This window comes from Pleurodeles waltl, chromosome 7 (genome assembly GCF_031143425.1).
Source record: "Pleurodeles waltl isolate 20211129_DDA chromosome 7, aPleWal1.hap1.20221129, whole genome shotgun sequence".
Classification (NCBI taxonomy): Eukaryota; Metazoa; Chordata; class Amphibia; order Caudata; family Salamandridae; genus Pleurodeles; species Pleurodeles waltl.
The window spans coordinates 784,687,699-784,713,014 of record NC_090446.1 but is presented as its reverse complement, the minus strand read 5'-3'; the positions used below and the strand labels follow the sequence as shown (position 1 = coordinate 784,713,014).

The window sequence follows — 25,316 nt, the reverse complement described above, 5'->3', positions numbered from 1 at the left end:
CCCCCTTGGGGGCAGATCGGCCTCATCAAAATAGGCCAATCTGGCCCCAAGGGGGGCAGAAATGGCCTAAATATAATTTGCCCCCTAGGGGAGCGACCCTTGCCTAAGGGGTCGCTCGCCACCTAAAAAGAAAAGAAAACATAACTAAAAGAAAAAAAAAAAAAAAAGATCCCTGGTGCCTAGAGGTTTCTGCCCCCAGGGGGGGCAGAAAAGGCCTTCCCAAAAAAATGCCCCCCCTGGGAGCTACCCTTGCCTGAGGGGTCGCTCCCTTTTGTCAGTTTCAGATAAAAATAAAAAAAATCCCTGGTGTTTAGTGAGGTTTCAAAAGCGAAACCCAGGGAGAGACTTCAAAGGGAAGGAAATACATTTCCTTGCCTTTGAAGCCCCTCCGGGCCTCCCCCATGGGGAGACCCTGTGACTAATCAGCGCGCGCTCGCGCACTGACGTCACAGGGGGGGGTTGGGGGTGGAAGGGGAAGGGCTTCCCCTTCCATCCCTGACTTGGGAGGGGTCGGGGGGGAACCCCACAGAGGGAGCGCTAGCGCTCCCTCTGGGCTCTGTGCACAGGACGTAATGGTTACGTCCTGGGCACAGCAGCACTGTGCCTCAGGACGTAACCATTACGTCCTGGGCACAGAACCGGTTAAACAGCAAAACAATACACAAAAACACAGAAACAAGCATTCCATCAAACACATACACAAATGATAACACATTTTATTTAAATTGCAAACAAATAAAATAAAAAATATATATATTCTAATAGGAAGGCTGGAGCTTTTCTAAATTCAATTGAAGCCACACATCGTCCTTACTATATTCTGTTGATGCACCTGCACTGGTCCCACAAATCAATTTGAGGATATTAATTTAATTTTAGCATCCAATTTCAATATCCTTGTCATTTACAGTACGTTTTAAAATGTTCAGTTGTACATATAGCCACTTTATTTATATACACTTTATTAATCTGTTAATATTATTTAATTTTCTAAGCAGTTCTGGACCCTCTGAGGAGTTCTTTGCGGTCCCCCATTGGTCACCGGACCACAGGTTGGGAATTACTGGATTAGATTATTCCAATGTGTGCCAAGCAAATGTGTACCCTGTGCCATATATTTTTGTGATTTTTCGAGCACTCCATAAAGTTACTGCCAGCCTAAAAAAACACCTGAGCTTATATTGTTCCCATATTCTAATTTACATGAGTGTAAATACTTGTTACTGGCATTGATAGGGTATTTTTGGTGGTCATTAGTTTGTCCAAGTGTCAGTGCATGTCTAGCAAAGTTTTTAGAACTGAGCATAAAGGATGAACAAGAAATGCTATTTTTAAATTATTTATTAAGTATTTTATAAAAATCATACAAATATCATGTACAGACATTACATTATATATACAAACGTACAAAAATGTAAAGGATCATTCAACTCACCATATAAATATTATAGATGTTCCCACACATTTAAATTGCTATGTGCTTCATGAAGCATTCTGGAGGCTGGCAATTGTGAGCCTCTTTGGTTGGTTGTCATCCACTTGGGTGTGAGCTATGTTTAGGCCAGATTCAGGATTCTGCACTCCTCTCCCGGCAGTCCGTTATCACTACCTTACTTCCATGAACCTCACTCTCACTTTAATTAGTTCCATTGTGGTGCTTGTGCACAAACTGAAAGGCATGAGATTCGGGGACTGTTTTTTTTCAGTCACTAAGGAGGAGCTGCTAATGGCACAAGCTTGGTCTCCCCACCCACCTACAGTGGGTGACCTGCCCCACAGGCAGTGCAGTTTAAAACACCATGCAGCAGGTCAGCCCACCTCCAGCAATACCCCAGCAAATCTACTGTGTCCTTTCTGAGCACAGGCTCGGCCATTAATATTAATGGCTCAACTCACTTCATCACCTTTGTGTGTGACTTAGCCCTAACACAAATCAAATATCTCCTCCTCAACCCTCCAGCTTGCCCCTCTCCACCATCATAACCTATTCCAGGCTTTCTACAATCAAACAATATTATTGGTTGATAACTGCAGGAAGGAATCCATAAAGCCAACCTCCCAACCTCCTCACTGGAGAGAGAACTAAACACACTAATGGTACCTTTAGATCTTGGAGCTACCAAATGATGACAAGAAGACACAAGGAGTTCTGCTGGGCAAAGCAGAATGGAACATGAATATGTGGAGGGTTGTTCATACAGAAATAATGTTTGCATTCTTGCAATCCAGGAAGCTGTTTGTAGTACTGTATTTTCAATTCTATTCACGATCAATCACTACCCTATGTTTCTTGTTCTGAGGCCCCTACTGGGAGCACCCTCTGGCTCACTACCTCACAGCTCCTTTGCTATAGCGATCACTGCCTCATTATTATGTATGCTAGAGAGCTCAGAGAACATACGCACCAAGCATCTAGACCTAGCATCCATCCAATCTTGTCATTAGTAAACGTGTCAGGATTTAGTTCTTTAAGGCAAGAAGTAGAGATGACCAGTGGTGTAACAAAGGCCCCGGCAGCCCTCGAGCTCCAGGGGGATCCCCTCAGGACAGCACTAGGTGTGAGTGAGTCCGGAGTGGGCCCCCCTCCGTGCTCTTTGCAGGGGTGCCCTCCACTTTTGTTACGCCACTGGAGATTACATTAGTTGAGATATAGTTTGAGCTATAGAGCTAAGCTTCAGATTATCCTGGAGAAAACATATGGCCTTGCTGTGGATTTCCAGGATCACCACTTTCCATCTAGGCACTGTCCTTAGTGAAGCCCCCTTATAACCTCAAGAAATCTTCTAAAAATGGCAATGACAAACAGAATTGATCAACCCTGGTGGATGGGAGGGTTGCATCTCAATGTTTAATATTTTACTTGATCAACCATGGTTTCATATTTATCCACCTTGTATACTTTGGCAGATTTCCACAATTACATTGGCTGGGTCATTGTAGCCTACCTAGCGTGCGTATCACAGTATGGTAACTCTTGTTTTGTGTGGTACTAAGGTTGCAGCTTCTTGAAGTCATCGCTGTTTTGAATGGAATCAACAGTATTTCAAACTTCATTTACCTTGACTACTTTTGTCCCTTGTGACCTCGCTGTCTGGATATTCTGCATGGTCTTGCTAGAAGTATCAGAGCATTGTGTGGCATCATTACACTAGTTATGATGCTTACCACATTGCTATGTATTCTGTGCTGTGATGTGGTCTTGCCCCCTTTACACTTGCTTGTGGCAGTGCTACTACACATTTTAAACACAGTGGTTGTTGTTTCCTTCTCAAATTGCCCAGTTCTTGGCATTCTACTCGTGTTAGTTCACCTGTGACACATAATCCTGAGATAGCCTACCCTATACTTTGCTGTCTGGGATTTTTGGCTGTTTGTGAACATACTATTTAATCTTTCACTCTTTCATACAATCACCTGTTGTCAAAATGGAGCATGAAGGACTTGACTTACTTTAAGGGACATGAAATGAATGTTTCAGGCCTACAAGAAGCATGTTTCATTAATTCAGGCCATTTAAGACTGGTAATGAATGGGGACAACATTCACTTATATGGCCAAACTCCTCAATGTTTCAGAGGCGAGTGCAGTCTCGGCTTTAGAGTTACCAGATTGATGGCTCACACAAGTGATATGTGGGTGTTAATCATAGGTCCTCTGAAACCATAAGAAGGTGTACATATACACTCGGTTTGGTGATTCAACTGAGTTTTCTCAAGAATGTCTTAATACTGACTGGTGACAATCTGGTAACGCATTCACGTCATCTGGGGATGGGGCTGACATTTCAGTTTTCTTCAAAGGGACCTAAATTTCATGTTCATAACTTGGTTGATGTGTGGCATTTCTGACATTCTGAGTTGCAGTAGTTCTCCTTTTACTTATTTGTCTTTGACACAGCTTCAAGGATTCAATTTATTGAGGGAGCTTACTGGCATGTTCACAGATAGTATAAAAGCTCCTCTATCATTTAATTGCATTTAACCACAAGGCACTTATGAATGGGTCCTGAAACATCCCTCACACCATAGTAAAGCTGGTGCTCCTTAAGGCCCAGTTTTAGAGGTGTGATTTCTAAGAATATTTCTATTTCACGAATGTGTCACGATTTGCTCCCTGCGCTCTCATGCCCATCACCAGGGGGGCAAATTGTGGGACTTTCCAATGTTCTAATAAGGTTCCAGACCTTCCCCTGCATGCATATCCTGACTTCTAGTTATTTGGACAGTACTTGCAAATTACCATCCATTCCCAATCTATGCCACGTTTTTGTGGAAGCAAGTATGCTCATGCTTGGAACTCCATTACCTAGAATCTCCTGCTCACTGCTTCGTCACCACACCTGCAGGCCATGGATGGGTGGAGGAATTCAGCACACCTATGGCTGGCTGCTGCTAGCCTGCTCACACCTGATGCATGTAATTTATGTGAGCCCTTTTAAGCCTCAGCTCCCTTCAGCTCAGTGTTAGTCTTTGTAGCCGTTTTCCAGTGAGGCTGTCTTGCTTCTAGTTTCCTTGTAAGTGTATAATTTGCTTTCTGCCAAGTGTGCTCTTTGTTTTCCATTCTTTCCTGTTAAGCACTCCTCCTTGCTAGCTCCTTTTCTATTGTGGTTGTATTTAGTTCTACACCTTTGTTGTTACTGCCTTGCGTGTTCCTGTTTGATCGACAGGATCTGCGTGCTCAGCTGACAACCTAGGTGGTGTTTTTTGTCCACTGTGAGTATTGCTTTTCAGTTACATTTATAACATCACCACAGGAGTCAGTTACACATATCCTGCATTTGCATGTATATCCAATATATTGGTATTAGCAGTCAGAATCTGTAACAGCAATTGTGGGTGAGGAACAGGAACTTACTGAGCTTCAATCCTACTGTGTGAAGCTCCTGCATGCTTTACCCTACATTCTCTTTATCGTTAATGTTGTTTTATATATATATATATATATATATATATATATATATATATATATATATTTATATATATATTTAGAAATTGGGTCTCTAGTTGGCGGTCAGTTTACATTCTGTCCAAGCAGGGACCCTCACTCTAGTCAGGTAAGGGAGATACACACATAGGATAACCCATGCTCACCCCCTTGGTGGCTAGGTACAAACAGTCAGGCTTGTCTCAAAGGTAATGTGTAAAGAATTTGTACCAACACACACAGTAACACAGTGAAAACACTACAAAATGGACACAACACCAGTGCAGACAAATAGCCAATATTTATCTAAATCAAACAAGACCAAAACAAAAAAAATCCAACATACAGAAGCAAAGTTATGAGATTTTATATTAAAGAGTCTTAATCCATAGAAATCAAAGGATACATGATTATTACACAAAGTACCTGGTTTGCATAAAAAATAACACCGCATGGGCAAGCATGTGTCGGAAATGTCAATGATGCGTTGATTGCTTATTCGCAAGTGAGGCTGTGTGTTGTTTCTTCTCAGGTCGGGTAGGTGATGAGCCATTTTTCTTCCCTTGCAGAGGAGCGATGCATCAATTTCAGGATGGGCAAACTCAGGTCCGCACAGGTTCACAGTGGTATTGATGCTCAGTGGTGTTGTTTGCGAAATTCCAGTGCACAGTAGTGAAAAGCCTCGCTGCGTGGATGATGTGTCCATTTTGGCAGCTGCACATGGGTGTTGTGTCGATTTCCCAGCCACGACGCAGGTTGTACGTCGATTTTTCAGCCGCAAAGCAGGTGCTGCGGCGATTTTTCTCTGGCACAGCTCCTGTGTGTGAATTTCCTTCTCCTTTCAAGGGCCCAGGGACCGGAAGGGGCATCACTTGGCAGGGTAGGAGTCTCAGCAAGAGAGTCCAGGTGCTGGCAGGGGAAGTCTTTGATGGCCCTGATACTTCAGAACACTGAGACTTCAGAACAGAGGACAAGCTCAGTCCAAGCCCTTGGAGACACTTCACAAGCAGGAAAACACAGCAAAGTCCAGTCTTTGCCCTCTCTCAGGCAGAAGCAACAACTGCAGGCCAACCCAGCAAAGCACACTCACAAGCAAAGGGGCAGTACTCCTCCTCCAGCTCTTCAGCTCTTCTTGGCAGATGTTCCTCTTGGTTCCACAAGTAATCTAAAAGTCTGGGGTTTTGGGTCCACTACTTATACCCCTTTCCGCCTTTAAACTAGGAAAACTTCAAAGGAAAGTCTCACAAGATCCTCCCTTGTCCAGGCCTGGCCCCACACACACACCAGGGGGATGGAGACTGCATTGTGTGCAAACAGGCACAGGCCTTTCAGGTGTAAGTGTCAGCTCCTCTTTCCTCACTTTAGCCCAGGAGAGTCATCAGGATATGCAGGCTACACCCCCAGCTCCTTTTGTGTCACTGTCTAGAGGGAATTCACAAACAGCCAAACTGTGAGTCTAACCCAGATGTGGATTCCACAAGCAGGCAGACGCACAGAATGGTTAAGCAAGAAAATGCCCACTTTCTAAAAGTGGCATTTTCAAACTGACAATCTAAAAACCAACTTTACCAAAAGAGGTATTCCTATAAATTGTGAGTTCAGAGACCACAAACTCAATATCTCTATCTGCGCCCATTGGGAAACTGCACTTAAAAGATATTTAAAGGCAGTCCCTATGTTAACCTATGAGAGAGAAAGGCCTTGCAACAGTGAAAACCGAATTTGGCAGTATTTTACTGTCAGGACAAGTAGAACACATCAGTACATGTCCTTCCTTTAACATATAATGCACCATATCCATAGGGCTAACTAGGACCTACCTTAGATGTACAAAAAGGGAAGGTTTGGGCCTGGCAAGTGGGTACAATAGCCAGGTTGAATTAGCAGTTTAACATTGCACACAGAGACACTGCAGTGGCAGGTCTAAGCAATGTTTACTGGGCTACTCATGTGGGTGACACAATCAGTGATGCAGTACTTATAGTAGCATTTGATTTTCAGGCCCTGGGCACCTCTAGTGCACTTTACTAGGGACTTACTAGTAAATAAAATATTCCAATCATGGAAAAGCCAATTACACATACAGTTTACACCGATAGCACTTGGGGTTTAGCACTGGTCAGCAGTGGTAAAGTGCCCAGAGTACCAAAACCAGCAAAAACAAAGTCCAGCACACAGTCACAACATAGGAAGCAGAGGCAAAAATGACAGGGGCAACCACACCAAGGATGCCAGGTCTACATATATACATATATATATATATATATATATTTTTATCACTGAAAAAAAACAAAGGTTACAGGGACGTTAGGCACAGTTTTTTAATCAATAATTTTATTGCAAATATTGCAGTGATAATATCAAAGATGCCATAGAAGATTTCATCAATGATATAATATGTGGAGCAATTAGCTGTGCACGAGTTACAGTTACCTTAGGGTGCGAGTTATAGTTACTCTAACTATAACTGCTGAATTTCTATGTTTTTGTATGAGTAAATTCAGAACCTAACTATAACGTTCCTTTAATCTTTGTTTTTTCATTGAATTTCTATGGTGTTTCAATGTAAAATAATTGTTATTACTATGGGGGTCATTCTGACCCTGGCGGTCATTGACCGCCAGGGTCAACGACCGCGGGAGCACCGCCAACAGGCTGGCGGTGCTCCCAAGGGCATTCTGACCGCGGCGGTATGGCCGCGGTCAGAAACAGAAAACCGGCGGTCTCCCGCCGGTTTTCCGCTGCCCTGAGGAATCCTCCATGGCGGCGCAGCTTGCTGCGCCGCCATGGGGATTCCGACCCCCTCACCGCCATCCTGTTCCTGGCGGTCGTGACCGCCAGGAACAGGATGGCGGTGAGGGGTGTCCTGGGGCCCCTGGGAGCCCCTGCAGTGCCCATGCCAATGGCATGGGCACTGCAGGGGCCCCCGTAAGAGGGCCCCTAAAAGATTTTCAGAGTCTGCATAGCAGACACTGAAAATCGCGACGGGTGCTACTGCACCCGTCGCACCCTTCCCACTCCGCCGGCTCCATTCGGAGCCGGCTTCCTCGTGGGAACGGGTTTCCCGCTGGGCTGGCGGGCGCCCTTCTGGCGGTCGCACGCCAGCCCAGCGGGAAACACAGAATAACCGCGGCGGTCTCCTGACCGCGTAGCGGTATTCTGTTGGGGGAACTTTGGTGGGCGGCCTCCGCCGCCCGCCAAAGTTAGAATCACCCCCTATATGTTAATCCAACCACTGCCGCTCATGGCGGGGTTGGTGCAGGACCTGGCCTGAAACCAAGCCCTTATAACCACCCAACCCCACCTCACGTATGGGGGTTGGCCACAGGATCTGTCTCTGTCAGTGGATCTGTGAGTGGGTGCGTGAGTGCCTGAATGTGTATGAAAGTGGGTGTGTGAGTATATGAGTGTGAGTGGGTGCATGAGTCTCTGAGTGCATGTATGAGTGAATGAATTAGTATATAAATGAGCCTGTGAATTAAATTTGCTTTTGTTTTTTGTATATTCTAGGTAATTTGAGGATATTCATAAATATGGTGCATGATGAAGAAATATCATTTTAAACCCATAATTTGACCTGAAAATCCCCCTATACTACACCCATGGGGGTCAGGGTACCTCCACCCTGACATCTTATATGACTTATCATTGCTATTTTCAGGCCCTGTGCACCCTCTCCCATAACTAAAAATGGCAGCTGCAACTTTCTAGTCAGGTTGTGGCCATCCAATTACAGTGCTAATATACGTGTGAGTATTCGTGAAAATTCACAATTTATTTGTGGCCAGAGATATACAAATGTGGGTTTTATTTAATTTCTCGTAAACTGCTGAATGGATTTACACCAAATAACCAAAAGTGTAATCTGCGTACCAATAGCTAGCTTTTTGCCAAATTTGGTGTAATTCAGTCCAGCAGTTTGAGCTGTAGTCGTGTTTAAATGTCCTATGGGAATTAACAAGGGAAACCCAACTTTTTTTGACCCTCCCCCCTTTTTCTCGCCCGATTGACGGATCACCCCGAAACTTTCTATGCATAACAAGAATCACTGGGGCACATTTTTTGAAAAAAAATGGTGAAGATTCTACGGAAAAATAGTACAAAATACAACTACCTACTGGCGATCGCCAGTAGGTAATATATACATATATATATATATATATATATATATGTATATATACATATATATTACCTACTGGTGAGCGCCAGTAGGTAGTTTCAATTAGGACCTAGTTTTAGAGAAAAAGCATTTTTTGTTTTGCTAATACCTTTGGCGCTGTTTGATGAATCTTCCAAAAAACAATGGACGTCACTTCAGTTGCCGCCTGGAAAGTTTTGGGGTCATCTGTCAAGCAGGGCCCGAGAAACCACAGGTTGGAATTACACCAAATTTGGCAGAATGGTAGCTCTTAGTCCAGAAAGAGGCCTTTTTGTTATTTGGTATAAATCCATTCAGTAGTTTTAAAGGAAATTTACATTTGTTTTTATAGGGACGCGAAGTGGAAGTGTTGTCGGCCATGTTGGGACTCAGCTTCAGACTAATCCCACAAAACAGGTTAAAAATAAAGAAAAGGGGCAAGGGTATAGTCACCCTGAGCTGAACTGTGACTGAGTCGCAAATCCGCAGCAAAAATGTTTAAAAAAAAAATGGAGCGGAGGCTCCGTGCTTCGTTACTGAGAAGCTCCCGGGTGAGCCAGGTCCCGGGGGCATTTAGATTTTAATGTGGGTGGAGGGACCAGTTCCCTCCTGCTGCCACAGGAACTGGCACCTTCCTGGGGCTTATAACTAATATGCAGGGGGCACTTCCCTGGTGCCCTGGGGACCACCACCTCCCTGGGGCTTTCATCTTATATGGTGCAGGGGGTGAGTCCGGGAGACCATCACCTCCCATGGGTTTTAAAAATGAATGCAGCCGAGGGGACCACCACCTCCCCGGGACTATACTAAAAATAATAATGGGGGTGCCATTTCAGCCCCCCTAGCCCCGGGTACCTTCATGGGGCTTCTTCCACGTTGGAGGGGGTGCGTGACCCCCTCAAGGAGCCACTGATGGACCTGGGGACCGCCACCACCCGGGACTGGCTCCTGCTATGTCACAGAGTGCCCACCACAGGACATAGCTATTTTCTATGGCTTAGCTGCAGGTTTGATAGCTGCAACCAAGTCACAGCAAACAAAGTCCGCTTTCTGACAGCAGGACCTGTCAAACAGGTCCTGCCGCCAGAAAACAGAGTTTTCATCTGTGTTCCCGGCATGCAGATATGTGTGCAGGGAAGAGAGATTAAAACATTGCTCCAGCAACCAGGAAGCTGCTGTTAAAAGCAGCTGCCCGCTTGCTGGAGCAGTGGGACAGAGGGGGAGGCCTAGAAGCCCAGATAGCCTGTGAAGAGCAAATAATAAAATACATTTAAAAAATCGCACGGGACCGCAGGGAAGCCCTTAAGCCCTAGCCTCCCCCCACCGTGGTCCCAGATAACCCGTAAAGGGCAGTAAAAAACATTCAAATTTAGGTAGCATAACAGTGAAGGTCACAGACCTTCACGCTGAGAGTACAGTGTTCGACTTATCTGTAGTAATTTCCTTCATTTTTTTTTTTCAACTGCAAATGTTTAAGGCTCATACTGAAAGGTGATCTTACTCTTTTTAATTGATAAATACATTTTTCTTTTGAATTTGTGCAGAAATTTCTCATTATAAGTATATCATCCATCAAAGCCCAAAAACTCTCTATATCTCTCTCCCACTCACCCTGTCTGTCTTTCAATTTCTTTCTCCCACTCACACATGCAGTCAGACCCTTACGCACCTACTCAGAGATCCACTCAGACACTCATGCACCCACTCACAGACCCACTCAGACTCTCACACACACCCTCACAGACCCACTGACACCCTCATGCACCCACTCACAGACCTGCGCTGACACTCATGCACCCGGTAAGACACTGTTGTACGCACTCTCACACCCAGTCAGAGACTCTCACAGCCACTCACCACCAGATACACCCTCTTACACCTATTCTTACACCCACAGAGACAGGCTGCGACCAACTCCTGCGGCGCAGGACCAAAGGCCCTTGTGCAGAGTAAGGTTGGCTGGTTAGGGGGTTGGCCGCAGGGACTGGCGGCAGGCCAGGCCTTGTGGGCAAGTCCTGCCATGTACGGGCGAAGGACGTGCATGGCGCAAGGTTGGGTGCTTATAGGTAGTTGGTCTCGGCGTGGCAGTGGTTGGATTAACGTATAGCAATGAAAATTACTATATGTTAAAAAACCATAGAACATCACAGAAAAAAACAAAGGTTATAAAAGACGTTATAGTTAGGAAACAGAGTTTTAAAAAACATAGAAATTCATTTAAAAAGCCAAAGGTTACAGGAACTTTATAGTTAGGCTCATATTTTAAATGTACTAAACCATAGAAATTCACTAGTTATAGTTATCTCACATAGCTATAACTAGTGCCCTAAGGTAACAATCACCCATGCCCTCACAATGCACTGCAAATTATTCCACAAATTACGGCACTCATGACATCTCTGAAAACATAATAAATAATATCAATTAAATATTTGCAGTAAAACCTTTGACGAAAAATCTGTGCATGGCAGGGGCGCAAGTTATAGTTACCTTAGGGCACGAGTTACAGTTACTTGAGATAACTCTAAATATAACTGGTGAATTTCTATGGTTTGGCACATTTAAAATATGAGCCTAACTATAATGTCCCTGTAACCTTTGGTTTTGTAAGTGAATTTCTATGGGTTTTTTCAAAGTATAAATCACAGGACTCTGAATCTCAAAGGAACCTGAGCTTCTGCACTCTCTGATGTGTCTGTGAATCCACTTCAAACAGAATGTGACGCTTTCATAACCTCACCACCCTGTATAAGGTAGAATAAGACTTGGATTCTTGTAGCAAAGCTGTGACTCATGAAATACATTTCCTGAAGAATATTGTACTGGCTATAAATATATAGTGATTGTCTGAGGCCAGACTAGTGAGTAGCAAACGGTGTTCTCTTCTGTGAAATATTTGCAAGAATTAATGGTGTTTACTAATGTCAGTAATATAAATGGCCTTTTCACCTGCCTTAATCATCTACGACAGCAACTCAATTCATACAGAACTCCTACTGCTGGGAAGCTAATCTTTAAACGCTTAGTGTTGGTGAGCGACTTAGGTCTCGTGATTGACTTCAAAGAATCTCTTGTCCCTCTCTTCCAAACTCTGCTTATTGCAGGTGAGACTGTTCAGCAGGATCCAGCCTTTTCAGAATTGTGTGCATAAGATCCTGGTTGTAAATGTCTTCATCAATTTGCACATTGATAACTAGAATTATTTACGAAAAACGTAAATAGGTAGCAACATATCGAAAAGAAAGCAGTGTGTGACAGGCAGAAATGTGATCCTGTCTCTGGAAAGATCTACACTAGTTGCCAGACAAAGGAGAGGTTGTGTCCCAAACTGAAATTTCCTTCCTCTCATCCCTCCTGTTTAGCCACAAAAGTGTTCAAAAATGTCCTGTGCTCAAAGTGGACACAGAAAGGAGATTGCTCAGCATGCAATAGGCTAAGCTTTGGAACAGACTTCCTCAACAGCCTAAGGCAGAACAGAATATATTAGCGGAACTACGGAAACAGGCGCGGCTCGCAGGAGGGAAAAGGGGCGGCATGGTGCATGGCGGGGTGGGGGGACGTGAGAAGCCAAAACAATAATTAATAATATCAAAAATAAAACATACCATTTTTCCGCACCGCTGCACTGCTCCATCCGCTCCGTCTTGCATTGCAGGCACAGGCTCCCAGCCTGCCCTGCAGCCAATCCTGTCACTGCTCAGAACAGCGTCAGGATAGGCTGGGAGCACTCAACCAGGGCACTCCCAGGCAGAATGGGAGCCTGTGCCTGCTTTTTCCAGCACGGCAACACAGTGCCTGGCTGCAGAGAGCACAGTGCGCATGTGTGTTTGGACGGCCCAAGATGGCTGGCCAAACATACATGTGCACTGAGGGGCAGTGCTGTGCACTCCCCCTCTGTCCCTGTCACGCCCGTGGCCCACCCCTTTTATAGTAAAAACATAATAATGTTTATTATGTTTTTACTATAAAAGTTTTGTAGCTGCTGCTGGGGGGTCAGGTTGGTGACGCTCCTCGGCCATAGCGAAGGAGCCGAACCTGTATATAAGGCATCTTGAAATAGAACAGCATTTTCGTATATAAATGTAGGAGGCAGGAAGAGACTTTGCTATTCAACCAGGATATTTAGGGTCCTCTATCTCACATATTCCCCTCAATAGAATGCTAGACCGCCTGTTTTGGTTTACCTGCTGTACTTAAAACATGTTGAATTACATAAATATATAGACAGACATTAGGGCAAATGTAGGCTTGACAAGATGGAAGTGAAAAGGGTGTGTGTGTGAGAGAGATTAAATTATCATAGGAATAATGTTTATTTCCTTGCCTGCTTTTATAAGAAAGAGCAAGAGGATTGGGGCAAGAAATAATGACATTCTGGAAAAGGGATGGGTTACTTTCAGGACAAGCACTCGTGCAATGTTGGAATAACAATGCTGCAGAATGAGCTAGCAATTACACTAGCGATAACAAAGTAAAAATAACTATTTGAACTTGTACTGTATACAAAGTATGCCAATGTGGGTTCTTCTTTTTACAGTGCATTAGGTCTTTCTGAATGAGCAAAACAATTGCTTGCAGTTGTGCAGAAGTAGAAAGGAGGATCACTCAGCTTGTGAAGTAGCTCAGAGAAATGACCATCATATGTCTTTTCATACCATAGGGCAGTAGGCGGTTTGATAAATACCTGTAAATGAACTCTACACATTCAGCAGTTACAAAAGCAAAAAGGAAGAACATCTTTTAGTATTTCTGAAGTATGATGGAAACAAAGATTTTAATAGGACCAAAACCTATCATGACACTGTTCTTTGTGACGTGCAAATGATATTCACTGATACACGATTTTCACACATTATCATTTGTGTGCAATATAGTTTTATCAGTAAAACTCTATATGAGTGCATATTTAATGGCCATTTCAATGGAAAAGGTGCTGGCTGTAAGCAAGTGTCCTACCACATGTTGCATTAGTTATATTAAAAAATCACGGGCCTCATGTCCCGATTAAAGTTAGGTGGGTCATGAATGTTTGTTCTAAAAATTGGGTTGTGGTCCTAAAAGTAATGCCTTGCAGTACTTGTTGTTTCCATGCATTTTAAAGGTGAAGCTAGTACTCTGAAGAGACAAAGGCAAACACTGGATACAGGCAGTCGTGGAAGGCAACCTGTGTAGTAAACCCAGCTGCAACAGGCACATACTATATACTAGCAGCCAGAGGAACTGCATTACAGGCTACCCCTAACGTTCCCCCTATAGTTCAGTGTCCCAAAGACAGACCCTGTGTACGGGCCAAAAGCTTAAAAACTCAATCAAGTACACTTTGGAGTGACAGAGGAGTAACCCATAGGCATTGTTTGACCTGTCAGCTCCTGGCGTGGTTTCCCCTGTCTTTTTGCTTCTGACCTCCCTTTTTGATCGTGTGCTGAATTTCTTTTTTGTTGGCTTTACAACCCTGGGCACTTTACCACTGCTAAAGTGCAAGTGCTCCCTGTCTAAATTGTATTGGTAATTGGTTTATCCATGATTGGCATATCTGATTTACTATTAAGTCCCTAGTAAACTGCACTATGTGTGCCCAGGGCCTGTAAATCAAATGCTACTAGTGGGCCTGCAGCACTGATTGTGCCACCCACATGAGTAGCCCTGCAAACAGGTCTCAGGCCTGCCATTGCAGTGTCTGTGTGTGTGCACCCACTTGCCAAGCCTAAACCTTAACCTTATACTACATGTAAGTCACCCCTAGAGTAGGCCCAAGGCAGCCCCATTGACAGGGTGCAGTGTATTTAAAAGGTGTGGCATGTACTGGTGTAATTTACATGTCCTGATAGTGAAATTGTTTTTCACTATTGCAAGGCCTATCTCTCTCATAGGGTCACCTGGGGATTGACTTGAAATATATTTTAAGTGTAATTTCCCATTGGGTGCCAATGTAGATATAGAGTTTGGGGTCTCTGAACTCACAATTTAAACATACATCTTTTGGTGAAATTGTTCTCTGAACTGAGTTTGAAAATGCCACTTTTAGAAAGTGGGCATTTTCGGGCTTAACCATTCTGTGCCTATGCCTCTCCGCTGTATACATGCCTGGGTCAGGATAACAGTTGGGCTGTTTGTGCATTCACTATGGACAGTCACACAAAGGGAGCTGAGGTGCGCTCTGCATATCCTGATGGGTCTTCCTGAGCTAGAGTGGTGGGAGGAGCTGACACTTGCACCTGAATAGGGCTGTGCCTGCCCTCACACTAAACAGTCTCCATGGAGTGTGTCTGGGGGCAGGGCAGGGAAAGGCAGGGTCCTATGCACTACAAAGACTTCTCTTTGAAGTTTGCCTGCTTCAAAGACAGAAATGGGTATACGTATTGGACCTCTGACACCACATAGTTAGAATCCTTCTGGACCGAGGAAATTCTGACAGGAAGAACAGCTGCATGCCGTACGAGGGACTGTCACTCTGCCTGTTGCTTTGTTGTGCTGGCCTGATGAATGCTGCTTCTGTCTTGGGAGTGAAAGGACTGGACTTGGCATTCTACATCCTGCTTCCAAAGGTTCTCCAATAGCTTGGACTAGCTTGGACTGAGCTTGCCTCCTGTTAAGAAGTCTCAGGGACATTAGGACTTCCACCTGCCAGGCCTGGGCTCTCTTGCTGAGAGTCCTGACTTGCCAAGTGGTACCAAATCCAGTTCCTGGGCTCTTGGGAGTGTGTTCTAGTGCAACAATGAAGAAACTAGTTTATCAACTTCCAGAACGACTTTGGAATTGGCGCCGCTCTCTGACCCCGTGCCACTGCCTGCACTGGAGCAGTGGTCCCCAAAGAATGTAATGACTGCGACCTACAACGCAGGCCTGACACTGCCGCAGCGCCTCTGAAGTCCCGCTACAGCGAGAATCCAGAGTGCCATGTCACTGACATCTCTGGCATCCAACTCCCACTCCTCCACAGCACATGTGGCCCGTGGTTTGATCGTGACACTGCAAAGTCGACTCCTAGTGTCTTGACCTGCTGGATTCATGGACCCTGCCTTATCATAAGGAACCAACGCCTTGCCACCAATGCCACATCACCTTTTCTGCAACTGTAAGGAACTGACACCTCACCTCCAGTGCCTAGCAATAAGGAACCAATGCCTCACCTCCCTGGTGACAGTAAGGAACCAGCACTGGCTCCAGCAATGCCTCATCTCCCTGACTCCATGCAATGCCTTTGCTTCCTCATCGTTTTCCGAGGTACTGTAACCAGAGTCTACAGGACACCATGGCCAGCCGTGCTGCCCCACGGGTGGCGTCGGTCTGTTGGAAGCAACTCCATCAAGCCGTTTTGATAGCCCCAGTTGGAACTATTGTGTTTCTAAGTGGTACACTACATTTAATCTTTGAAAATTCATATCTTTACTTGAGTATGTCGGATTACGTTGAGTGTTGGTCTTGTTTGGCTCAGATAAATATTGCCTATTTTTTGTAAACTGGTGTGTAGGACTTTTGTGGTGTTTTTTCACTGTGCTACTGCGCGTGTGTGTGTATACAAATAGTTTACACATGTCCTCTGAGATAAGCTTAACTGCTTGAACCAATATACCAAGGGGGCAAGGAAGGATTATCTTACCTGTGTGACTACCTTACACTGACTAGGGTGAGTGTCCCTACTTGAACAGGGTGCAAACCAATGCCAACTAGTGGCCCTATATCTAACATTGGTGATCAGCGGTGAGGTTGGAACTTGTATTTGTACTTGACATACAATAATTGGTGTACGCTACTTCCATAACGCAGCCCATTTCACCCCAACATATTGGTTTGATTTTTCTCTCCTTGCACCTTTTGAGTTTTATTCACAATCATGTCTCAGTGTGGTGAGCCATCAGGTGGAGCTGCAGATTTGGTGTTTGAGCAGGAGACGTGGAAGACCTATTCAGTACCTCAGCTCAAAAGGTTCTGCAAGGAACTCAAATGTCCTGTTAAAGGCCTTACTAGGAAGGAGGAGCTACAAAAGGCGCTGAGGGCCTGATTGGCAGCAAAGGAGGCTGGTGAGCACAGAGAGGAAGAGAATGCTATTGTGGACAGACAGAGAGAAGCAGAAACTAGATGTGGATATTGTGAATCAGAATTTCCCTGGAGGAAGGCCCCTTCCAAGGTAAGCAGCAGTGTTTCTTTGAGAGGTCTATCCCCAGAGGGGCTGGAGGACAAGCAGGGGGCTAGGGAGCTCCAGTTAGAACTATCTAGGCTCAAAAGAGAGGCAGAGAAAGAAAAAGGTAACAGACTATCAGGGGCTGTACAATTTGATTGCATGGGAGCACTTGTCTAGTTGTTGTTTTCCAGAGCTGTGCCAGCCCTTGATTGACAGCAAGCTTACTGACCCCAGGAAGCTTGCCAAGGATAGGTACCACTGGTTCAGCACCAGGGTCCAAAAGAAGTTGTATGTGGTAGACTCAGCCAAAGGTGGGCAGGGCCCCTACAGAAGAAGACGGGGGGTGCAAAGATAAAAGTAAGGAGTTCTGTAAAGGACCCCAAACTAGTTCCCAGGGTAAGGATTCAAAACCCCTGATGAAAAAAAAAGTTGGTTCCCTTCAGGTAAGCTTTCAGGTAAGGGACCCCTCAAGTGTTTCGCCTGTAATAAGGATGGGCATTTCAGAGGGAGTCCCAAGTGTCCCAAGCGGGCACAGTCCACCATCGGTAGGCACTCACTAGGGGTGGCAACTGTAGTGGTTGGGGAGGAGTTGGCCCCAGTTAGTAGTAGGGCGCCAGCTGACTTAATCCTAGCCTCCCTGGTTGAGGGTGAGGTGGTCCAGAGAACTCTCATGCCTGACAGCACTAAGAAGTACAGGTAGTGGGTGGGCATCAATGGGAGGTGGGTGAAGACTCAGAGAGACACAAAAGCAAGCATGACAACTGTCTGCTGTCATTTGGTATATGAGGAGCAGGTAATCCCTAATCTTGTTTACCAGCTTGTAGTGATCGCCAATGTTCGGTAACTCAGGTTCCCCTTGAAAGGTGGGTGGGAGGGTCGTCTCAGGTTCTTTGAGGGTAGCTGTGAGTCCATTCATGTCTGTTTACTGTCTGCTAGGGAACAACCTGGAGCATACCGCCTGGAAGGAGGTGGAGCTCAGGCCGCACTTGGAAATGTTAGGATTTCCAGAGTGGGTGTGCATGACCACACAGTCCATGGCCGCCAGAGAAGGTGATCAGAAGCACCTGAAGCCTGAAACAGTGGCCCAGGTGCCTGTTAGGAGGAGGAGGTGCAAGGGGTGCGGGAAACTGCTCCTGAGATTCCCACAGTCTGGGAGGCAGCTAAACCTGAGAGGGACACCCCGGAATCTAAGGGGGAAGAAGTGGTATAAGTGGGGGACTCACCTGAGATGACCTTTGGCAGATGGAAGGAGGTCCATTGTGGGAGTAGTTCTGCGCAGTGTAGAAAGAGTGGCCCAATCTTGAGGGTCTTTGGTAGCAGGCTGAGGCCCAGGCAGCTGTGACACCTCTGGATCGCACTGATTTACTGGGAGAAAGATCTCCTGTATAGTGAGACGAATGTTGCTGTGCCTGGGGAAGCCCTTGTGCTGGTGTTACCCCAGTGATTCAGACCTTCTTATTGGGGTTGGCTCATGATGTGCCACTGGCAGGTCATTGGGGACAGGACAAGACCTCTGACAGTCTTGTCACCCACTTTTATTGACCCCCAAACGTGGAAGACCTCAGATGTGTTCTGCAGCTTCTCTTTGACATGGGTCCTAGACCTCTGACAACACATAGTTAGAATCCCTCTGGACTGAGGACATCCTGCCAGGAAGGAGAGCTGGATGCTATGGGAGGGACTGCCACTCTGCCTGTTGCTTTGTTGTGCTGGCCTGCTACTTGCTGCTTCTGTCCTGGGAGTAAAAGGACTGGACTTGGCTTTCTACATTCTGCTTTCAAAGGTTCTCCAAGGGCTTGGGCTGAGCTTGCCTCCTGTTAAGAAGTCTCACGGACATTAAAGACTTCACCTTCCAGTGCCTGGGCTCTCTTGATGAAAGTCCTGACTTGCCAAGTGGTGCCAAATCTGGTGTGAAAAGAAAGAAACTACTGCATAAACTTCCAGAATGACTTCGGAACCAGTGCCGCTCTCTGACCCCGTGCTGCTGCCTGCACTGGAGCCGTGGTCCCTGCTGAGTGTGACGACCATGACCTACAAAGCAGGCCCGCCACAGCAGCCCCGAAGGTCCACCACAGCATGAGGCCAAAGTGCCATGTCACCAACGTCTGTGGCACGCAACTCCCACTCCATCGCAACACCTGTGGCCCTGTGGTGTGATTGTGACACCACAAAGTTGACGCCTCGTGTCTTGACCTGCTGGATTCATTGATCCCACCTTGTCGTAAGGAACTGCCACCTCGCTGCCATTGCCACATTACCTCTTCTGCAACCATAAGGAACTGGCTCCTCACCTTTCCTGCCTAACAGTTGGGAACCAACGCTGCACCTGTGCCATTGACTCTTCGCCTCCCAGACTCCATGCAACGTCTTTGTTTCCTCGTTTTCTGAGGTACTGTAACCAGTGTCTACAGGTCTCTGTGGCCTGCTGCGCTCTCTTGTGGGTGGTGCCGGACTGTTGGAAGTGACTCCGTCAAGCGATTTTGATAGCCCCAGTTGGAGCCATTGTGCTTCTAAGGGCTAAACTATATTTAATCTTTGAAAATTTGAATCTTTACTTGTGTATGTTGGGTTGGAATTTGGTTGTTCTGTCTTGTTTTACTCAGATATATATTTGCTATTTTTCAAAACTGGTGTGGAGTACGTTTGTGGTGTTTTCACTGTGTTACTGTGTGTGTGTGTGTGTATTTGCAAATACTTTAAACTGCCTCTGAGATAAGCTTCACTGCTTGAGCCAAGCTACCAAGGGGGTGAGCAGGGGTTATCTTAGCTGTGTGACTCCCTTACCCTGACTAGAGTGAGGGTCCCTACTTGGACAGGGTGCAAACTACTGCCAACTAGAGACTCTATACACGAATCACAGGTAAATGCAATATAGGTCCCGATAAGGACAGCAGTTAAGAAACCCAGAATCATGTACTGCATACAAGCAGGCAGAAGAAAATATTCTATAACATCCACCTAGTGGGGACAAATGTAAACCTGCAGGTGTGCACATGTTGCAGGCAGTCAGTTACAGATATTACAGGGCAATGCAATGTATCTCTCAATGCCTTTTATTCTTGCTGAAAGCTGATGCTATTTTATTAACAATACTAAAATCTGTGTGCATGCTATAACTTTTTTGGCATATTCAATACAAAGAAAGACTAAAATGATAATGTATACTTACCCGGCAGAATAATTTTCAAATATCCAATATAATAAGACCAAGCTAGTCCATGTGCAACATTTAATTTATTCTTTTCACAGATTTTGGAAATGTACATTTTCGTGGGGGTCTGTAGAGGTGAAAAAAGACAGTCAATCAAATACAGCAGACATAATCCTCAGAAAAGTTGTCACATCTTTTATCACAGTTGAAACAGTTCAACGTGCGAAAAGCAAAACTAATGAGGGCAGTGCTTAATTTGAGCTGGTAGTTTCCTGTGCAGGCCAATTTTGCTTATTTTGGGGGACCAACACTTATTTATCCGCATGAGACATTTACTTTCACAAAGAGAGGGAAAACACACATAAAGAGGAAAGACGGAGGAAGATAATGAAAAAAAATCACAAAAAAAGAAAGCAGCGACCGACAAGAGAGGGTTAAAGGTGCTGGGGGTGTCTGGCATTCGATTAAAGAGGCCTGATAAGAACTGAAGACTACACAGCTTTGACTTATTGGAGCGCTAACATTTGACTGCACCGGCCGCTGGCTCCTTAACAGAACTTTGGGCACTTGCACTCATTCATTTACAAATTAAGCACTGAAAGAGGACATGTATCAAGTCTTAACATAATTCATTTTGAGGAAGAGCACAGTAGGTATTTCAAAGTTAATGAACTATTCTCACACTCACTTATACCTTAAGCCTGTGTAAGTGCTTTAGTAAGATGATTGACTAGAGTACGGATCTCATTACGAGTTTGGCGGTCGGACCACCAGACCACCATCTTGTCTACTGAATTCAAACTTCCTTGCACGGCTGTGGCTTTGCAACTCATGAACTTTACTGTGAAACACAGACTAAGAGCCTTCAATGATAGAATTAGCAAGGGTATTCCTAATTTGGATACATTCCAAAGAGGCAGAGTCTGTTCAAGACTTCATTATATCATGCACAGAATAACAACATGGGACAGAATAGCAACATTTAAAATAGATAATAGAAGTGAAAGAGATAATTTCCCATTCTGCTTAGAGTTGAGGAGGTGTCTTCTAGAGTTAAGCTGCATGGGGAGGGTAGGCCCCCAGGTATTGAGTAATTTGGGGGACATGTTGAACATATTTAATACGTTTGCAGACCTAGTGAATCCGTACACCAATAGAAGACCCATTGATATATCAATCTTAGATAGCCATCAATCTTTAGTTACAGCATTGAGACCCTTCTTTACCAAAACAACACGACAAAGGCCAGGCCAGAGTGAAAATAGCCTTAGGAGGCTTAATCACTAGTACACAAGAGAATGTAAATAGGTTAAAAAAAAACTTACTTGAAGCCATAAATTAGAAAATTCCGATGGTAGTCCGAGAGGCAAGGGCTAGTTACAAAAAAGTTTTGTCCAATGCAGAGAAAAATTGGAAAGAACAGAATTGAGCTGATCTTCTTTGTGTAATTAGGCATAAAGACACAGTAACCTTTTGGAGGATAGTTTCCCATGGAAGTAAAGAGGGGATATCCAAAACCGAGCACCATTTAGATTCTGGTACATGGATTCGCCATTTTACCAATCTCTATTCTGAACCACCAGGGCACTTTCAACACTCTTTTTGCTCAAGGGAACAACTAACCAAGGCTACAATGGAAATCTGATTTAGCCTGGAAGAGACAGTGGTGGCCATAGAGACCATTAAATTAAGTAAAGCCCCGGGACTGGATAAGATCCATGGGGACCTATTCAGACATAGTACTGATTTATGGGCTCTATATATAAACCTAATTAGTAACGCAGTAGCATCAGGGCTCCCTGTCCCTGAGACGTGGAAAGAAGTGGAAATCATCCCAATTTATAAAAAAAGGTTCTACGCAGGAGCCTGGAAATTATAGGCCAATTAGTTTGATAGATGTACTGCAAAAAATCTATGCTAGGTAGTTATTAAACAGAATAGCTGACTGTGTGGAAGAAGGTACTATCTTAACACCTTACCAAGCAGGCTTCAGGCCAAAAACCAGTACAATCGAACAGGTCTTCAGGCTACTATGTATTATGTGGAAATACACTAAATTGAAGGGAAGCCATCTTTACATTATGCTCGTAGATTTCCGTTCTGCCTTTGATTTGGTCCCCAGGTGCACTTTATGGGCCTCATTAAGAAAACTGGATATTCCAGAAAATCTTTTACTTCAGGTAATTAGGTTGCATGAGGGCAACTATGCAAAGGTTCGGTGGGGTCCGAACGGTGAATTAACAGATGTTATCCCCATTAATAGGGGAGTGAGACAGGGATGCATACTTGCACTAACCCTATTCTTACTCTACATTAATTACGTAGTTGACCCTCTGAAGCACTGCATCCATGACTCTCTGAAAATAAGAAGGGACTTTGCCCCACACTTCTCTTTGCAGGTGATACCGTTTTAATGTTCCAGACTCGCAAGGACTTACAGACCTTATTACAGAAATTTAACGAATACTGCATCTTAAAAGGTTTAGAAATTAACAATAAAAGACCAAATATCTGATTGTTCGAAAAACTTGAATATGTGAACAACTTTAATTATCTAGGTTTGATGTTGGATTACAAGTTATCCTGGGCTCCCCATGTGGACAGAGCAAAAGTGTAACTTGTCCATAACTTTCAGCGATTAGCAATAAACATCGGAACATGAGAGTAAAAGTAGTATCCCCTGTGCTTGAGGTTCATAAACATAAGGCTCAGGCTGCCTCATTATATAGGACAGAGCTGTGGGGATTAACTAATCTGAAACAACTAGAGCTGCAAGGAAATACTTTTATGAGAGCTATTTTAGGATTACCTGCTTCAACACCTGTGATTCCAATGTTCCGTGACTTGAATCCAAAACAAATTGATCACCTAGCAGCTTTGAGGCCAATTCTTTATTGGTTCAGATTGTGGACGGTGCAAGATTTGGTCTATTATAGAGAAGAATTAACTGAGCTGTTGGACCGTGACAGATCTGTAACCTTTCCCTGGCTTTGTTATGTTAGGACATGGTTCTTTAAACTTGGCCTTAACTCCTTTTGGAAGGAACTCCATATTCTTACAGGGCATTCAAAGGGCTACTTGAAACAAGTGTACTGGGATTATTTTCTTAGCAATCTTTATCAAAACTCTGGACTGAGAAGGCTGACTTCCCAATTCATAAATATTAAATCAAATCCCAGTTTTGAAGAGTGGCCCGATATAATGCAATCAAGGCGCGAAAAAACACTTATATGAAATTCTGATACCATACACTCCAAGTCAAGGCATTTACTGCCAAATGGGATCAGCAGAGTAATAGCAGATAACCAAACTTGTAGTTTATGCAATATGGGTAGTATTAAAACTATAGAGCACATGCTACTCTTCCGGAAAGCTTATGAGAAGACCAGAGGGAAATGGATTCATCTGATTTGCAAGAATTTAGGAATCAGGAAATACAAGGAAGCTCTGAGAATCTTAAGGTCCAACACTATTCCCTATTTGGTGTTTAGAATACGTCATTTTTTACTAATAGCTGCACACGTTCATGACAAGGTGGCTTTGAGCTTTTAGAAACTGTAGGGTCTGTTACTTCTCAAAGTTATTAATTTGGCCTCTTGGTTCTTCCTCAGTTGATTTTGAATGAGGCTTTAGCAAGCCTCTAAGAAGCATGTTGAATGACTTGATCTATTTCTGGAGGAGACTATGATATTTTCATCTTCAGGGTAAAACAAGCACATTCCATACAGCTTGATTGCAATTAAGTATATTCTCTTGTGAATAGTTTCTGAGATTCATCACAAAGAAGCATTCCTGCTGTTGTTAATGAATGATGAACTAGGTGGAATGTTAGTACAAGCTACACCCAAAATTGAGTTTTATTGATTTGATTATTAATTTTGGTTTGATTTTAACTTATATTATATACGTTTATATGATATACATATAGGAGGCTTCTCTATGTGGAAGTTCCTTGGCAGTAATAGGATTCAGTTGTGGGCACAGTACTGTGCAAAGACTTTAGGGTGGACTGGCCAATGGCCTTTGCTCATAATCATTTTGGTTACAATAAACCCAAATAGTTGTGTTTTGGGGTACACATTTGTCCTGTAATTCCTTTTCCACCTTTATGTTGTTCCAGAGTAATCTGTGTTGTCTGCCTACAATTGTGTGTGTTTCTGTCTGACTGATGATCTATTTGCTGTTGTTATGAAAATCTGACTTTGTGGGCAGTGCTTGTGTCACCCAGGACAAGGGTATATGTTGACTGTATGAATATGTGTTTGTTAATCCAAAAGTGGTGTCATTGCATTATGTTCTGTTGGGTATGGTAAGTATTTTATCTTGGGTGGTCCAAAGACAGCATGTATGGTGTTAGACTTGTCCCCCTGATATGGATTGTACATTTGTTTTGTGTGTGGCAGCTTGAGTTTTCTTTGTGCAGACATGGAGGATGTTCAATTGTGCTAGCTTTATTTGCATTTGACTGTGCATGTTTCCATTTTGCTGTGTGTACCTTGCAGCTACTTCATCTAGATGTGTCACATGCAGTTGCTGTTGTATTTGTTTTTTTGACTTGCACTTCCACCTTCTGCAGATAGGCATGCCACTTGTCTCTAGTACTGTTTGTCCCTGAAGTACATGTAGGGGTGGTTCATGTGCAAATGCTGTTTTAGGGGCATGTACAAAGTGTGATGTGACCCAGTGCTGCATCCTTCCCTGAGTGCTCCTGATTCCCCCATCCCTATTGTGCACATATTGTTTGCATAGTGAGCTTTGGATATTTGTCTCTCTGATTATTGTGCATCCCATTGTCCTTCCATTGTGGTTCAAAGTGGGTGAGGTGTGGGTTCATAACAGGGATGTTTCATGGGAATGGTGTTTATGACACATCCATATGTATGTATGTTGAATCTGACAATAGTCCATGGCATGTGTGCACTGGGAGGGTGTCAGTTGTATTGGTAGAGGTGATGTTGCTGTGTTTTTGGTGTTGTGTGACA

At 44.3% G+C, this 25,316-nt stretch overlaps 1 protein-coding gene across 5 annotated transcripts in view; it reads right to left on the bottom strand.

Moving 5' to 3' along the window:
* The window catches only part of STING1 (stimulator of interferon response cGAMP interactor 1), a 232,182-nt gene that overhangs the window by 60,016 nt on the left and 146,850 nt on the right, over positions 1–25,316 (bottom strand). For all 5 annotated transcript variants that reach the window (XR_011194142.1, XM_069199301.1, XM_069199303.1 and 2 more), the window contains one exon: positions 20,353–20,461. Coding sequence is in view for 4 of the 5 variants with exons in the window: in XM_069199301.1 (XP_069055402.1) it covers positions 20,353–20,461 (109 nt within the window). In the remaining variant the exon portion in view is untranslated. The remainder of the gene's footprint in view (positions 1–20,352; positions 20,462–25,316) is intronic.